Source organism: Bufo gargarizans, chromosome 4 (assembly GCF_014858855.1).
Source record: "Bufo gargarizans isolate SCDJY-AF-19 chromosome 4, ASM1485885v1, whole genome shotgun sequence".
In the NCBI taxonomy this organism is placed as follows: Eukaryota; Metazoa; Chordata; class Amphibia; order Anura; family Bufonidae; genus Bufo; species Bufo gargarizans.
In genome coordinates, this window is record NC_058083.1 from 383,927,531 (window position 1) to 383,945,705 (window position 18,175).

Sequence of the window (18,175 nt, forward strand, 5' to 3'; positions counted from 1 at the left end):
ATGGGAGTTCTGAGAACAGCGAAGCAAGTGTGAATGCTGGGAGTCTTAGTTTCACCACACCTGGAGTGCCGAAGGTTGCTGACCCCTGTTCTATACACTTACTATTAAAAGATAGTGGTCTACTGACAGAGGCGGGCACAAAAGCCTATATTGTTGGCTTTCACTGCAATAGGTTGGCCCCATCTTGACATATCGATGGTATATGCGATAAGTGTCTGCTAGCTCCGCTATTTTCAGAAGTCTCATAGCAGTGAATGGAGAAAGCTGTGAGCAGTGCCCTCTCCATTCATGGCAGGGTCCGTACTTGAGAAAAGGATCAGGACCTAGAGATTAGACCTACAACTATCAGACATTTATGGTATAGCCTATCAATATGCCATGAATATAAAGGGCTTATGCCACCTGGACAAAGGGGTTGGCCCATCTCAAATATTGGTGGTATATCGCTAGGTGCGGGTCCCACCGCTGAATTTCTTGGTGATGTATTTTCTTTAATAGTTTTGCAACTTGCAATACGGATGTCACATCCTTAGGATATGAGGTTAATGGGGTTTTCCAGTAAAAAAAAAATTATTAACAAGTTCCCGCAGCATGGACCCCTGAAACAGGAGATTCATACCTACACTGCACGGTTTACATCCGGCTGGTTATAGACATGGTCACATGCAAGGCTTCAGCAGTGACCACACGCGGTGCACATGACCATAACCAGATGGATGTGAATATTGCTGGGAGTGGAAGATGGAGATAGCAGAGGCAGCGTGGACCACCGGAGCGGCATGGAGCAGGTACGTGAGAATCTTCAGTTTTTTTACCGGAAACAACTTTAATGTGTGATTGGACCATAGAGTGGTCCATCAGTGTCCGCAGGTGTCAAGTGACCCATCCGGTACTGTGTGATTTTTGTTGCTCTGCTTCTACGACAGAGCTGAGCGTTGGAAATGATGTGGACAGAGCTTCACCCTGTCACATCTGTTACTCCAAATCATAACTTACCGAGAGCAAAAAAGGTTTCTCTGTCGATAGTTGCGGCTTCCTTAGGGTCAAAGAGAAGTGATGCGGCCTGGTGGCGACTGAGCAGGCTGGGGTCATTCTGTGGTAGTGCCAGGCGCTTCAGCTGATGGGCTAAAGAAGTCATCTCAGCGGCTCGCTGTGAGGTCCGCGTTCAGAAGTGAAAAGAAGAAACTGAAAGAGTACAGATAGAGAATGAAGACAACGACGACAACAGCATCCGAAAAAAAACTCTCAGGCACCAGCGCCATATCTCAACACTGGCGAGTCCGAAGAAAACAGCAGCCAGGACTCATTTATCTGGAGGTGAAAGAAGTGATCTGACTGGATGCTGTGGGCACCATGTTTCTGGGACTTTTTGGCATGTTATTCCCATTAAGTGTGCGCCTATCAGACAATAACAGTGAGTGCCAACCAGACACCCTGCTTTCCCCTCCCCCCCAATAACAGTGAGTGCCAACCAGTCCCCCCCCCCCCCAATAACAGTGAGTGCCAACCAGTCCCCCCCCCCCCCCAATAACAGTGAGTGCCAACCAGCCCCCCCCCCCCCAATAACAGTGAGTGCCAACCAGCCCCCCCCCCCAATAACAGTGAGTGCCAACCAGCCCCCCCCCATAACAGTGAGTGCCAACCAGCCCCCCCCCATAACAGTGAGTGCCAACCAGCCCCCCCCCAATAACAGTGAGTGCCAACCAGCCCCCCCCCCCCAATAACAGTGAGTGCCAACCAGCCCCCCCCCCAATAACAGTGAGTGCCAACCAGCCCCCCCCCCCAATAACAGTGAGTGCCAACCAGCCCCCCCCCATAACAGTGAGTGCCAACCAGCCCCCCCCCATAACAGTGAGTGCCAACCAGCCCCCCCCCATAACAGTGAGTGCCAACCAGCCCCCCCCCAATAACAGTGAGTGCCAACCAGCCCCCCCCCAATAACAGTGAGTGCCAACCAGCCCCCCCCCAATAACAGTGAGTGCCAACCAGCCCCCCCCCAATAACAGTGAGTGCCAACCAGCCCCCCCCCAATAACAGTGAGTGCCAACCAGCCCCCCCCCAATAACAGTGAGTGCCAACCAGCCCCCCCCCAATAACAGTGAGTGCCAACCAGCCCCCCCCCAATAACAGTGAGTGCCAACCAGCCCCCCCCCAATAACAGTGAGTGCCAACCAGCCCCCCCCCCAATAACAGTGAGTGCCAACCAGCCCCCCCCCATAACAGTGAGTGCCAACCAGCCCCCCCCCCATAACAGTGAGTGCCAACCAGCCCCCCCCCCATATAACAGTGAGTGCCAACCAGCCCCCCCCCCATAACAGGGAGTGCCAACTAGACACCCTGCCCCCCCCCCAATAACAGCGAGTGCCAACCAGCCCCCCCAATAACAGCGAGTGCCAACCAGCCCCCCCAATAACAGCGAGTGCCAACCAGCCCCCCCAATAACAGCGAGTGCCAACCAGCCCCCCCAATAACAGCGAGTGCCAACCAGCCCCCCCAATAACAGCGAGTGCCAACCAGCCCCCCCCCCCAATAACAGCGAGTGCCAACCAGCCCCCCCCCCCAATAACAGCGAGTGCCAACCAGCCCCCCCCCCCAATAACAGCGAGTGCCAACCAGCCCCCCCCCCCAATAACAGCGAGTGCCAACCAGCCCCCCCCCCCAATAACAGCGAGTGCCAACCAGCCCCCCCCCCCATAACAGCGAGTGCCAACCAGCCCCCCCCCCCATAACAGCGAGTGCCAACCAGCCCCCCCCCCCATAACAGCGAGTGCCAACCAGCCCCCCCCCCCATAACAGCGAGTGCCAACCAGCCCCCCCCCCCATAACAGCGAGTGCCAACCAGCCCCCCCCCCCATAACAGTGAGTGCCAACCAGCCCCCCCCCCCATAACAGCGAGTGCCAACCAGCCCCCCCAATAACAGCGAGTGCCAACCAGCCCCCCCAATAACAGCGAGTGCCAACCAGCCCCCCCAATAACAGCGAGTGCCAACCAGCCCCCCCAATAACAGCGAGTGCCAACCAGCCCCCCCAATAACAGCGAGTGCCAACCAGCCCCCCCAATAACAGCGAGTGCCAACCAGCCCCCCCAATAACAGCGAGTGCCAACCAGCCCCCCCAATAACAGTGAGTGCCAACCAGCCCCCCCAATAACAGTGAGTGCCAACCAGCCCCCCCCAATAACAGTGAGTGCCAACCAGCCCCCCCCCCAATAACAGTGAGTGCCAACCAGCCCCCCCCAATAACAGTGAGTGCCAACCAGCCCCCCCCAATAACAGTGAGTGCCAACCAGCCCCCCCCAATAACAGTGAGTGCCAACCAGCCCCCCCCAATAACAGTGAGTGCCAACCAGCCCCCCCCAATAACAGTGAGTGCCAACCAGCCCCCCCCAATAACAGTGAGTGCCAACCAGCCCCCCCCAATAACAGTGAGTGCCAACCAGCCCCCCCCAATAACAGTGAGTGCCAAACACCCTGCTCCCCCCCCCCCCCCCCGATAACAGTGAGTGCCAACCAGCCCCCGCCCCCAATAACAGTGAGTGCCAAACACCCTGCTCCCCCCCCCCCGATAACAGTGAGTGCCAACCAGCCCCCGCCCCCAATAACAGTGAGTGCCAACCAGACACCCTGCTCCCCCCCCAATAACAGTGAGTGCCAACCAGCCCCCCCCCCATAACTGAGTGCCAACCAGACACCCTGCTCCCCCCCAATAACAGTGAGTGCCAACCAGCCCCCCCATAACTGAGTGCCAACCAGACACCCTGCCCCCCCCCCATAACAGTGAGTGCCAACCAGCCCCCCCCCCCCCCCCCCATAACAGTGAGTGCCAACCAGCCCCCCCCCCCATAACAGGGAGTGCCAACTAGACACCCTGCCCCCCCCCCCCCCCCCATAACAGTGAGTGCCAACCACAGACACTCCCCTATAACAGTGAGAGTTCATGTACAGCAGTCTATACAGTCATCAGCACAGAAAGAGTTAACTCCTCGTCCTCCCTGCCTAGAAGTAGCGGCCGTACTGCCCCGTACCCGGATACACTATGAGGGGGACAGGATCGTGTACACAGCGCTGTACCTCTATGCGGGTGTGCGATCAGCTTCTGCTCCAGGTCCACCGCTCCACATGGAACTAGCATGGGCGACCCCTGACCTGGAACTACTCCGCCAGCCGTCCCGCCCCTTCCGCTCTGTGGCGGTACTGGCGGAAACGGGGACTGCTCAGTCAGCTCAGCAGACCTGAGGGAGCGGGTGTGGGGCACACGGGTGGCCATTGTAGGAGTCACTAAGGGCTCGGCCTGTGTGCTAATAGTGTACCCACGTATCTACAACAGGAGAGCCGCATGACCGCCAGAGGGCGCTGTTCTACGTGAGATATATAGGAGTTTAATCGGTCTTCACTGACACTTTTTTAGGTCCAGATCAAAGGACCCGTTTTTCACGCAACAGAAACGCCCTTAAAAAGCCTCCCATTCATTTCAGTTGGAGGCAGATAGGGATGAGCGAATCAACTTCGGCTGAAACACCCAAAGTTGATTTGCATAAAACTTCGTTCTAAGGGTCCATTCACACGTCCGTAGTGTATTGCGGATGCGCAATGCACCCCCCTATTTGTGCCCCTTTGCACACCTAGGCTGCAAAAAAGTGTCACACGTGTGGTATCGCCGTACTCAGGAGAAGTTGGGCAATGTGTTTTGGGGTGTCTTTTTACATATACCCATGCTGGGTGAGAGAAATATCTCTTTAAAATGACAACTTTGTATAAAAAAAATGGGAAAAGTTGACTTTTAGAGAGCTATTTCTCTCACCCAGCATGGGTATATGTAAAAATACACACCAAAACACATCTTCTGAGTACGGCGATACCACATGTGTGACACTTTATTGCAGCCTAGGTGGGCAAAGGGACCCAAATTCTAAAGAGCACCTTTAGGATTTCACAGGGCATTTTTTACACATTTGGATTTCAAACTACTTCTCACGCATTAGGGCCCCTAAAATGCCAGGGCAGTATAACTACCCCACAGGTAACCCCATTTTGGAAAGAAGACACCCCAAAGTATTTCGTGATGGGCATAGTGAGTTCATGGAAGTTTTTATTTTTTGTCACAAGTTAGTGGAATATGAGACTTTGTAAGAAAAAAAAAATCATTTTCCGTTAACTTCTGACAAAAAATAAAAACTTCCATGAACTCACTATGCCGTTCAGCGAATACCTCAGGGTGTCTACTTTCTGTAATGGGGTCATTTGTGGGGTTTTTCTATTGCCTGGGCATTGTAGAACCTCAGGAAACATGACAGGTGCTCAGAAAGTCATGAGCTGCTTCAAAATGCGGAAATTCACATTTTTGTACCATAGTTTGTACACGCTATAACTTTTGCGCAAACCAATAAACATACACTTATTGCATTTTTTTTATCAAAGACATGTAGAACAATAAATTTAAAGAATTTTTTATAGAAATGTAGTTTTATTTGAAAAATTTTACAACAAAGTGAAAAATTTCATTTTTTGGCAAAAAATCGGTAAATTTCGATTAATAACAAAAAATGTCAGCAGCAATGAAATACCATCAAATGAAAGAAAGGTAGGTAAAATTCATTTGGGTGGTAAGTTGTATGACCGAGCAATAAACCGTGAAAGTAGTGTAGTGCAGAATTGTAAAAAGTGGTCTGGTCATTAAGGGGGTTTAAGCTAGGGAGCTGAGGTGGTTAAAGAACGCTATTATTTTCCATTATAACCATGTTATAATGGAAAATAATAAAGTAAATGGGGTCCCGGGTCATACATCCCTCGTCTCCGTAGCAACCATGTGTGAAAATCGCACCGCATCCACACTTGCTTGCAGATGCTATGCAATTTTCAATCAGCCCCATTCATTTCTATGGGGCCTGCGTTGCGTGAAAACTGCAGAATATAGAACATGCTGCAATTTTCACGCAGCGCACAAGTGATGCGTGAAAAACTGCTCATGTACACAGCCCCATTGAAATGAATGGGTCAGGATTCAGTGCGGGTGCAATGCGTTCACCTCACGCATTGCACACGCGTGGAATATTAGCCCGTGTGAAAGGGGCCTTATTGTACCTGTCCCATGTGCAAAAGATGATATAAAAACTTTCTAAGGATATGCAAATTAGGTCCTGCAAGTGCCCGGGGCCCTCTCCGACGTGTCCACTTAACCGCTCCCCTTGCAGTCCTCTGGTCTGTACTCGTCTCCTACTTTGTCCTCCTCCTCTGACTTGGAGATCACAAACGAGCGCCTGGCGCAAGATCTCCAAGCCAGAGGAGGAGGACTGCAAAGGGAGATATGTGGGCACATAGGAGAGTGGCCTGGGCACTTTTTTCATATCTTTAGAAAGTGTTTTTTATAGCTTCTCTATGTGGGACAGACACAATAAAAGTTCTATTGGGCAACTGTGCTATAACGTGATATGAGCAGCCTAAAACACTCAAAGTAGGTGACAGACTCCCTTTAATGTAACCACAATATCCCTTTAAGGTCTCATGCACACGCCCAAGCAATTTGCGGTCCCCAATGCATAGGCACGATCAGTGTGCCTGCCGCAGACTGATGCAGACCCATTCAACTTGAATGGGTCTGTGATCCGTCCGAACCGCAAATAAAATGGATCATGCTCTATTTTTTTGTGGTGCGGGGGCACAGAGAGGAACCCCACGGATGCACTCCATAGTGCATCCGTGGGGTTCCATTCCTCTGTTTTGCACCGACCTTCCGGATTGCAGACCCATTCAAGTGCATGGGTCCGCATCCTTGATGCGGGGTGCACGCGGCCGGTACCCATATATTGCGGGCCGCCATACGGGAGTGTGCATGAGCCCTAGCTGTGACTTGCTTGCTGAGCTGCGCCCTGGGAATCTCCACTTTTTCAAAGGGCCTATGTAAGTCCAGCCTGAATTTTCTCAAAAAATTGGGAACAATCCCTGCAATTTTGGGACCGTTGCCAAAGTATAAACTTACAGTTCTAGAATAGTTTCCTGACAGCAAGTTGTGGCCTGATCGCACACATTTTATGGTCACCCTAGCCTTGCATGGACAGATATCGTATTCATTCCTGTTGGGGTTGCATGTTCACTCGCAATTATAACACGTGACTGCATGCGTGTGCTGTCTGGAACCAGGTCTGTTGCAGAATGCTGGGAATAATTTTTTCAGCAAATTGCAGGAACATGAAACAACATGCGCACAGCTGACTAATGTACGCCCACGTATGCGTTTAAAACAGTAACTTACCATCCTCCGACAACGCTTCATCACAGCCTAAAGGAGGAGTCAAAGTTATAAACCAATGAAGTGTGGGTAAAAATAACGTAATAAAAGCACCTGTTGTCAATCACCTGCGTGTGTGATGGCTCATGCACACAAGCTTAATGGCTCAGTGCAGACCGTAAACGGCGGGTGCACTATATACAGGCACTGGCCGTGTACACTCATCGACTTGAATGGCTTCGCAATCTGCCAGATATGACCAAAGATAGGACTTCACCTATCTTTTGCAGAGCAGAGGCACGTATCGGAAGCACCAAGAAGCGTTTCAGTGGGCTTTCAGGCCCTTGGGTCCTTGCCTCCACACTGCAAAAAGGTAGAACATGTTCTATCTTTGGCCGTATGTTGCGGATTGCAAGCCTATTCAGTGTCAATAGGTCTGCATCCGCAAAGGTAGTGCGCACGGCCATTGCCCGTATGTTGCGGACTGCTATTTGTGGTCCGCAGCATGGTCACTCGTGTGCATGAGCCCTTAGACCTCAGTAAAAATCTGAATATACTGTATAAATCAATGTTGAATTGTGAATTTGTTACAAGGTTACAAGATATTATTCAGTAAACTTCAAAGAAAATGTTGATAAAGACAGATATGTAGATTAAGTGAGTACAAAGGGAAGATCCTTAACCTCTTAAGGACACAGGGCATACAGGTACGCCCTGATATCCTGGTACTTAAAGGGAACATGTCACCAGTTTTATGGTGTCCTAACTAAGGGCAACATAAATAAGTGACTGATTCTCTTAGCAAAATGCTGGCTCACTTTCTTTAATTGACCCAGTCAATCTGCCAACATCTTGTATTGAAAAGCTCCAGCTCCTAATGACGAGTCCTGAATATTCATGAGCTCCTGACTCTTCCCGCCTACCTGCTGCTGAGTGACAGTTATTTTCCATATGAATCAAAAGCAGGTGGGCAGGGGAGTGGCTATATCTCTGAATTAAAAAAACGCCAGACTCAATGACATCACGCTGGACTCAAATCAGCTCATTAGCATGCGCCATGTGGCATCTTTGTGTGTATATTATGAGGTAACCATCTGTCACACCAGTAAGTGAATACATCTAAGGTACTTTTTAGTAGTTAATGATTGATATAATTAGTTAAATTATAATCAAATATCCACATGACAGGTTCCCTTTAAGGACACGGTGTACCTGTATGCATGCCCTGTGTATTTCCGTATACCAGCAGGCGGTGATCGGAACAAGGTGCCTGCTCAAATCATTGAGCAGGCACCCTGGGACAATGCGCCGGGGGTCCTTTTCATTTTCTTTATTCCCTTTATTAAAAAGCATAAATACACAAGGAATAGCAAAACACTGGATTTATGTAGAAAAATTTGTAACTGCAACCTGACGGCAAAAATCCAAACACTAGGTGCATGAGAATAAAGAAATATGCAGATAACCATAATGGAAAAAAATAGAATACAAGGAAATCAACATAACGAACCATGTGTAATCATGACATATTTAAAAAAAAATAAAAGTAAAGAATAAAGCAACATATCCTATTTATATTAAAAGTAGTGGTATAGTAAGTCAGATTTATAATTTAGGCCTAGTAGGAATCTACTATTGAGTTGGAAAATCCAATAGGCCTCAGGATGAAGTAATGTTTTTCGCCAATCCCCTCTCCACATTAAAAACAAAGATGTTATGTTGCCTTTGTGTTATAAAATAAATTGTTTAGTTGTTCCTGACATGCCATTTAGTGATGAAGAAGATGTTTTAGATAAATGTACGTGTTTTTAGCTTCCTGATAGTACATCTCACATACTTCAAGTTGCAAGATATGCTTTCTATGATATAGATTACATGACGACTGTCAGATGTTATAGCGGAATTAACTGTCACTGGATGAAAAAGATTTTTTACGGAGGGAATATTGGCAAACATTGCATCTCGGAAGTCCACACTGGGCAAATCCTTTGTAGTGTAGCCAGGAATTCTGATTGCCTATTTGGCTTGATGAAAAAAGGCTGGGTGAAAGCCGATCCCCCAATGTTTTGCTCCTTCTGGCTACAAAACTACAACCAACGCCAGAATATCGTCCAGATATCATCAGCAGATTTTTCTGCATAATATTGATAACTTGCTTGCATTCCTTACTAAAGGTAGTAGAAAAAGTAATAGCATGGTTATTTCTTGTATTGTGGTTATTTTTTTGAGGTTTCAGATATATCATGTTATTTCAGTTTTTTCTTTGAACAAGATTTTGAGCTTTCTGAATAGAACAATCCGGGTAACCCCTCTGCTTGAGTCTATTGTACATTTTCTGTATATATTTGAGTGGTTGGACAACAGATTTTTCTGACCCGGGTCAGTTCACCAACAGGGATGGCTTTCAGGGTATGTGATGGATGATTGCTTGTTGCATGCAAGACTCTATTACCAGCAGATTTTTTTAGAACAAGGGAAGTTTAAACTTTGCCCTGTTGACCATCTCTATTTAGTTTGAGATCTAAGAAAGATGTATTTGTACTCTCATTTTTGCCTGTGAATTGAAGATTAGATTGATTATTAATATAATCCAAGAAAGCTGGCACAAACGCCACATCGCCAGACCAAATGATCAGATTGTCATCAATGTAGTGTCCATATCAGCATATGTCACTACCAAAAGGATAGTTGATTGACTATACTACTCACAAAAAGTTAGGGATATTTGTCATGAACCTAAAATGCACTCTAATCTTTACAGGTGAACTTAATGTGACCTTCTCTAAGCTTTTGAATGCACATGTCCAACTGTTCAGTGTTTCTGTAAGATCCTCACCTGCTTTGCACTCCAGGGGAACCAAGAGGGGTCCTCGTGGAGTTGCGGGACAGGTTATGCGTGTCTCTGATGCACCAGCGCTGACCCCATTGCGAGCCAGTGCGGAGATGCGTTCGCGTGGACATCGGAGGGGAGGACCGTCGGAGTCCCGGGGACAGAGTGGCCAGGCGAGTGACAAGACGCCGCGGCCAGGGTTGTCTCCGGTGTCTCCTGCGACTTCCGTTTCCGCATCTGGGTCCACGCGCTCGCATACTCGCGCTGAGTCAATCATGCGTCCGTGCGTACGCATGAGGGCGGGTTCGCAAAGGGATACACGGTCGCGAGTACGCGCTTCTTATGCACTTCGTCGACCAGTGGCGCATATTATACTGACTCACAAGAGCAAAGTGGATTAGGGAGCCAGCCATGGGTTAATCAACTTGTGATTGCCTTAGGCCTTGTACTCAGGTGCAGGGCAATTTGTTCACCTATGGTAGTGGACACTTGGCACCCTGGGATTGGTCAGCAGGCATTTAAAAGGAGGTCTCTCAGGGTGATCAGTGCCCACTGTTATTTTCCCTCAACCAGGTATAGGTCACAACTCCTAGTGACTGAAGACTGCCAGGAACTTTGTCCTTACAGCGGACCCAAGATCTGGAGTGACTCGACGGCCAAGTGCACAGCATCATTCAGCACTGGTTGGGACTATTCCTGGAATCTCCTTGCCTGTTTTTTTGTTATTATTCCTTGTTACCAGCAAGTGTCCTGGACGTTTATGTTTCTGGTGAATAAACACCTTTTTGCTTTCATCACTGGTCTGTTTGTTGGTGCCTTGCATTACAGAACAGTGGGCCCAACTAACAGTTGCCATGGACAAGATCCAGCAGCACCTGAATGAATTAACGGGAGCCGTTAACCTGCTGTTCCAACGACGCCCAAATATACCAGCAGCCGCTGCAGCGCAAATCCAAGAGCAACTGACAACTGTGATGGAGGAGGTTCAGCAGCTTATCCAGGGAACCTCAGCACTACCTGTCACTATCGCAAGGCATCAAACAGAACCTAAGATCCCTCTGCCTGACCCCTTCACAGGAGAGCGACAGGAGTTCTTAAACTTCAGGGACTCCTGTCTCCTTTATTTCCAGTTACGACCGATGGCTTCTGGCACTCTCAGGCAGAGAATTGGGATTGTAATGTCACTGCTACGTGGAGACCCCCAACGTTGGGCATTTAACTTGCCTCAAGACCATACAGCTTTTTCGTCAGTGGATGCCTTCTTCGAGGCTATGGCTGTGATTTACGATGACCCGGATCGTACTCGCACCGCAGAGACCAATCTTGAGCATATTCAACAAGGCCGCCGCCCAGCTGAAGAATACGCTGCAGAATTCAGGCGATGGGCAGCTTTCACCACCTGGGGCGACGCAGCCCTACGCCATCGCTTCCGTTTGGGACTTTCGGATGCGTTCCGGGATCTTCTTTTGGCCTTGCCTACCCCCTTCTCGTTGGAAATGGCTATCTCTCAGGCAATCGATGCCGACAGGAGAATCCGTGAGAGGCGAGTGGAACGGTCGTCTCGGTTTTCATCCTCTCGACCACATCCAGGGCCTCTAAAATCGGCCGAAGAGCCAATGGAGGTTGGATCCTCCCATCTCACACAGGCAGAACGAGCTTGTCGCCAACAGAAAGGCCTGTGCCTATTTTGCGGGAAGTCTGGACACCTCGTTAAAACCTGTCCCCTCCTGCCGGCGGGAAACAAATGAACCTAGGGGGCATAGAGGAGAACCCCCTAGGTGCTATTATCCCTCCTCCAAGCCGGGTGATGGTATCCATATCCTTACGGTGGCAAGACAAGGTCCATGAGTTGTCAGCACTAATCGATTCTGGGGCCGCTGGGAATTTTGTGGACTCAACCTTGGTTCGTCGACTTGGCATCCCGTTGATCCAGCCGAAAACCACCATGTCAGTGACCGCGATTGATGGTTCCCCTCTTCAAGATGGTCGTGCAGTGTGGATGACTCCGGGAATACAGGTAACGGTGGGGGCTGATCATCGGGAGACCTTAAGCCTTTTTGTCCTTGACATGCCATCCACTCCCGTGATTTTGGGTCTCCCTTGGTTAAGGCTCCATAATCCAGTAGTGGACTGGCGCTCAGGTCTTATCTGTCAGTGGAGTACGGAATGCCTTACTAAGTGCATTCGTCCCGACCTGTCACTAGCCTCCATGGAAGTATTAAGTACTTTACCACAGCAGTATCATAATTTCCGAGATGTGTTCAGTCCTCAGGGGGCTGATGTATTACCTCCCCACAGGTCATATGATTGTCCTATAGACCTGTTGCCAGGCACCATGCCACCACGAGGGCATCTTTATAATCTCACTGGGCCTGAGGTTCAGGCTCAGCGGGAGTATATTAAAGAGAACCTTGAGAAGAATTTCATTCGTCCATCCACTTCCCCTGCTGGAGCTGGATTCTTCTTTGTGGAGAAGAAGGATGGAGGCTTGAGACCTTGCATCGATTATCGTGCCCTTAATCGGATTACGGTGAAGAATCGGTATCCACTGCCTCTGATTGATGATCTGTTTTCTCAGGTGGCAGGGGCCCGAGTCTTCACCAAACTCGATTTAAGGGGTGCTTATAATTTAGTTCGCATTAGAGAGGGTGACGAATGGAAGACCGCATTTAATACCAGAGACGGGCATTACGAGTATCTCGTGATGCCTTTCGGTCTCTGTAATGCTCCCGCGGTCTTCCAGGAGTTCATCAACGATGTTCTCAGAGATTTCTTGGATAGATGTGTTGTTGTCTATCTAGATGACATACTAATCTACTCCTCGGATCTGGTATCTCATCGGAGACACGTGTGTCAGGTTTTCCAGAAGCTGAGGGAGAACCGCCTCTATGCCAAACTTGAGAAGTGTCTGTTTGAGGTGAAGGAGTTGCCTTTCCTGGGGTACATTATCTAGAAAAGGGATTGGCTATGGACCCATCCAAACTTTCTGCTGTCTTGGATTGGCCTCAACCTAAGGATCTTAAGGGGTTGCAGCGTTTCTTAGGCTTTGCCAACTTCTACCGCAAGTTTATTAAGAATTTTTCTGCGATAGTAGTACCTCTCACCAACCTCACTAAGAAGGGAGCTAATCCTTCTAAGTGGACGAGAGAGGCAGTCAGAGCCTTTGAGACGCTGAAACAGGCCTTTTGCACGGCACCAATTCTTACTCATCCAGACACCTCCAGACCTTTTGTTCTCGAGGTCGATGCCTCAGAGGTCGGTGTAGGGGCAGTTCTCTCACAGTATTCTGGGGACCCCGAGAGGTTACATCCCTGTGCCTTCTTCTCTCGGAAGCTCTCTCCAGCCGAGTGTAATTATGATATCGGCAACAGAGAGCTTCTGGGAGTAAGATTGGCTTTTCAAGAGTGGAGACATTGGCTAGAGGGTGCAGAACATCCCATCACGGTTTACACTGACCACAAAAATTTGGAGTATCTAGAGAGTGCCAAAAGACTCAACTCCCGACAAGCCAGGTGGGCATTTTTTTTCACCCGCTTCAATTTCCGCCTCACTTATAAACCAGGTTCCAAAAACGTGAAGGCAGATGCCCTGTCCCGCTGCTTCCCTGAGGCTGCTTCCGTCCTGGACTCTGAGCCAGAAACCATTCTCCCAACTAAATGTTTTCTTGCTGCCCTGGGGGCCGCAGAAGTAATGGAGGACTTGTCCTCTCTTCTTGAGCCCTCACAGGCAGAGAGTCCACCTGACAAACCCGAGGGTCGATGGTTCGTACCCATTAACCTTCGATTGGAGGTCATCCGACAGCTTCATGACTCAAAGTCTGCCGGGCATTTGGGTGTTAAAAAAACACTTGCCCTTGTTAAACGTCACGTGTGGTGGCCCAACATGTCCGTGGATGTTAAGGCCTATATCCAGGCATGTACTGTTTGCGCCAGATGTAAACCGTCTCGGTCTGCCCCTTCTGGGACTTTACTCCCACTGCCTATTCCCCAGGCTCCATGGACTCACATTTCCATGGATTTCATCACAGATTTGCCAAGGTCCTCTGGAAGTACGGTAATCTGGGTAGTGGTGGACCGTTTTAGTAAAATGGCCCATTTTATCCCACTCCCTGGATTGCCCTCGGCCAGAGAATTGGCAGATCTGTTCTTGAATCATGTCTTTCGATTACACGGAGCGCCGGATGACATTGTTTCAGACAGAGGAGTGCAATTCATCTCCCGCTTCTGGCGTTCTTTCTGCTCCCGGTTGGGTATTCATTTGTCTTTTTCTTCTGGTTTTCACCCAGAGACCAACGGTCAGACGGAAAGGACTAACCAGACCCTGGAGCAATATCTCCGGTGCTTCGTGTCAGACTGCCAGGAGGAATGGGCAGCGTATCTACCTTTTGCGGAGGTGGCTTATAATAACTCTGAGCATGCTTCCACTAAGATGTCTCCGTTCAGGTGCGTGGGGGGCAGGGATCCAAGACTCTCTTCTTTGGCCGGACCCTCCACTGACTCACCGGTGGTGGATCAGTGGTTCAAGGATAGGCGTCCCATTTGGTCGTCGGCCCAGCGGAATCTCCGCAGTGCGGTGGCGCAACAGAAGAAATTTGCTGATCGTCATCGCACCGTAGAGCAAAAGTTTAAGGTGGGAGATCAGGTGTGGGTCTCCACCCGGAACATTCCGCTGCGTCAGCCATCTTCCAAGTTGGGTCCTCGATTCATTGGCCCATACCCAGTGACACAAAAGATCAACCGAGTTACGTACAAGGTTGCTCTTCCACCGTCGATCCGAGGAGTGAACACCTTTCATGTTTCACTTCTCAAATCGGCAGCCGACTCCGCTCCCTTCATTCAGACCCCATCCCCGCTGGAGGTCCAAGGGGTACCGGAGTTCGAAGTGAACAGAATTCTGGACTCTCGTTTTGTCCAAAGGTCTCTTCAATACTTGGTGGACTGGAAGGGTTTTGGTCCAGAGGAGAGATGTTGGATACCTGCTCGCCAGGTGCATGCGGATGAGTTGGTGGCAGCCTTTCACCGGGATAATCCGGGGAAAGCTTGCTTGGAGTCTTCAGAGCCGCCTCCTCGAGGGGGGGGGGGTAATGTAAGATCCTCACCTGCTTTGCACTCCAGGGGAACCAAGAGGGGTCCTCGTGGAGTTGCGGGACAGGTTATGCGTGTCTCTGATGCACCAGCGCTGACCCCTTTGCGAGCCAGTGCGGAGATGCGTTCGCGTGGACATCGGAGGGGAGGACCGTCGGAGTCCCGGGGACAGAGTGGCCAGGCGAGTGACAAGACGCCGCGGCCAGGGTTGTCTCCGGTGTCTCCTGCGACTTCCGTTTCCGCATCTGGGTCCACGCGCTCGCATACTCGCGCTGAGTCAATCATGCGTCCGTGCGTACGCACGAGGGCGGGTTCGCAAAGGGATACACGGTCGCGAGTACGCGCTTCTTATGCACTTCGTCGACCAGTGGCGCATATTATACTGACTCACAAGAGCAAAGTGGATTAGGGAGCCAGCCATGGGTTAATCAACTTGTGATTGCCTTAGGCCTTGTACTCAGGTGCAGGGCAATTTGTTCACCTATGGTAGTGGACACTTGGCACCCTGGGATTGGTCAGCAGGCATTTAAAAGGAGGTCTATCAGGGTGATCAGTGCCCACTGTTATTTTCCCTCAACCAGGTATAGGTCACAACTCCTAGTGACTGAAGACTGCCAGGAACTTTGTCCTTACAGCGGACCCAAGATCTGGAGTGACTCGACGGCCAAGTGCACAGCATCATTCAGCACTGGTTGGGAATATTCCTGGAATCTCCTTGCCTGGTTTTTTGTTATTATTCCTTGTTACCAGCAAGTGTCCTGGACGTTTATGTTTCTGGTGAATAAACACCTTTTTGCTTTCATCACTGGTCTGTTTGTTGGTGCCTTGCATTACAGTTTCAGTACTTTTTGCACAACTTGCTGTTTTTTTAACAAGGAGCTTAACGGAAAAATTCACAACAGGTGTTTGAACCATGAATCGCCCAATAAATTCCTGGTTCAATTAGAATTGGTATTTAAACAGTCCTCCTCATCATGCTGTTCACATTTTGACATCATGAGACCAATATGACACCTAACAATTGATCAACAGTACCTTGTCATTGTGAGGCTTCAAGCAGCATGTTCTCAGAAGGAAGTGGCCACTGAGCTTAGAGTGTCATCAGCAGGTTGCAACAGAGAGACTGGAAGAGTCACAAAAAGGTATAGAAATGGACATCCTTTGACCACATCCCACACTGATGACCGCCTCATTGTGAACAATGCCCTGCGGAACAGGATGATGCTACACAACTCCAGGCACATTTAAGGGAGGTGAGAGGCGCCCAAGTGTCACGTCAGACAATTCAAAACTGCATACTAGACAATCTGCAAGGGTACCACCAGGCACAATCGTCTTTCATGGGCCAGGAAGCATCTACGCTAGACGAGGGACCAGCGTGCCTCAGTGCTGTTTACAGATGAAAGTCAATTTACACTGACAAGAAATGATGGCCACCAGCGATGTTGGAGATTGTCAAGGAGAGCGCTATGCATCAGCCACTGTTGTCACCAGACGACCCTTTGGTGGTGGTATTACAGTGTGGGCAGGTGTGTTTAGTCAATATAGAGCTGCCCTACACTTTGTGAACGGTATAGTAATAAGCCCATACTACTTAACATAATTAATCCACTCATTGTGCCTCTGCATGAACAACACAGGCCTAATTTCATCTTCATGGACAATAATATGCCAGCAAATTGAGGTCGCATCATTAGGGAACGGCTTCTGGAGACTGGGGAACCTCAAATTTAGTGGCCTGCACTTTCCCGACCTGAATCCCATTGAAAACCTATTGGATCAGCTGAGTCACAGTATAGACGCTCATAACTGTACTCTGAGAGCTGCCCTTCAAGAAGAGTGGGATGCCATACCTCAGAAGACAATAAGTCGACTTGTGAACAGCATGAGATATCATTGTCAAGCTGTGATTGATGCTCAAGACCAGATGACAAGTTGACATCTTTTGTGGGGGTAAACCCACCACTGTTGTTGGCATTTGTTTCAATAAATTGTTTGAGATGAGGAAATCACCATTGCATGCTTCTACTTAAATGCCCTACTTTCATGATATAATATTACTGTAGTATGAACTTACGTTTTCCATAAATTTCAGCCGAAAGCCAAATATCTCTAACTCTTTATGAGTAGTGTATATAAAGGTTTCCTCCCACCACAACATAAACAAGTTGGCTAGTGATGGTGAGAATTTCGCCCACATTGGTGCTCCTTAATATTAGTAAGAAACATATCTGATCATAGTTAGGAGTTAGCAGATAGTTTAACACATCAATGATATGTTCATAGTGATAAGACACTGCTGTGATGGCCAGCTCATGGGGGATACATGAATATAGGGAACAAACATCACACATTATCCATAATTATGAGGAGTCCCAAGCAAAATGATGAAAGATTCTAAATATTTCTTTGTTGTCTCTAATATATCCAGATGTTCTAAGGGCCAGGGGTTGTAAGCTCTCGTCTAGCCACTCACATAATCTTTTATTGAAGGACCCAATGCCAGATATAATAGGTCGAAGGGTTGATATTCTTGTTTGTGAATCTTAATTAGGCCATAAAAAATGTAACAACAGGATATTCCACCAACAGGTAAGATGTTTGCTTCTCAGATAGGATACCTAAATTTACACCTTCCATTATGATGTTTTTAATAACTCCTGAGATGGGGGATGTTGGGTATATATAAATCTCCTAAAAGTGCTCTCAAGATTAGGAATAGACATGGGCATTTTTCTGTACATGTTTTTGTCAAGTATGATGACCCCTTGTCCGCCTGTCAAGGATGATGTTGCAGATAGCTGGAACTTATGAATAAACATCCGACTGGCATGATCCCAAACTAAGGAGCATATAGGTGAGCCCTATAAAACTCTAAGAGCTCTCCTTGACTGCTATGCCCATGCCCACGTACCTAAGACTGTGTGACACCTGAAAACCGTATAATAGTGAGGGGACACGACCACCGACTCCCTGCCCTTAATACGGACGGAGTCAGGGTCACCTACAATCAAGCCAGCAAGGAAACACAATACAT

General features: G+C 48.8%; 1 protein-coding gene across 1 annotated transcript in view; it reads right to left on the minus strand.

The window, feature by feature from the left end:
• HEATR1 (HEAT repeat containing 1) overlaps positions 1 to 4,160 on the minus strand; it is a 94,003-nt gene extending 89,843 nt beyond the window's left edge. The window contains exons 1-2 of the mRNA XM_044292376.1: positions 4,071 to 4,160; positions 997 to 1,185 (exon numbers count right to left, since the gene is read on the minus strand). Of these exons, the coding sequence (XP_044148311.1) occupies positions 997 to 1,138 (142 nt within the window). The 5' untranslated portion in view covers positions 1,139 to 1,185; positions 4,071 to 4,160. The remainder of the gene's footprint in view (positions 1 to 996; positions 1,186 to 4,070) is intronic.
• Between the last annotated feature and the right edge of the window lie 14,015 nt (positions 4,161 to 18,175).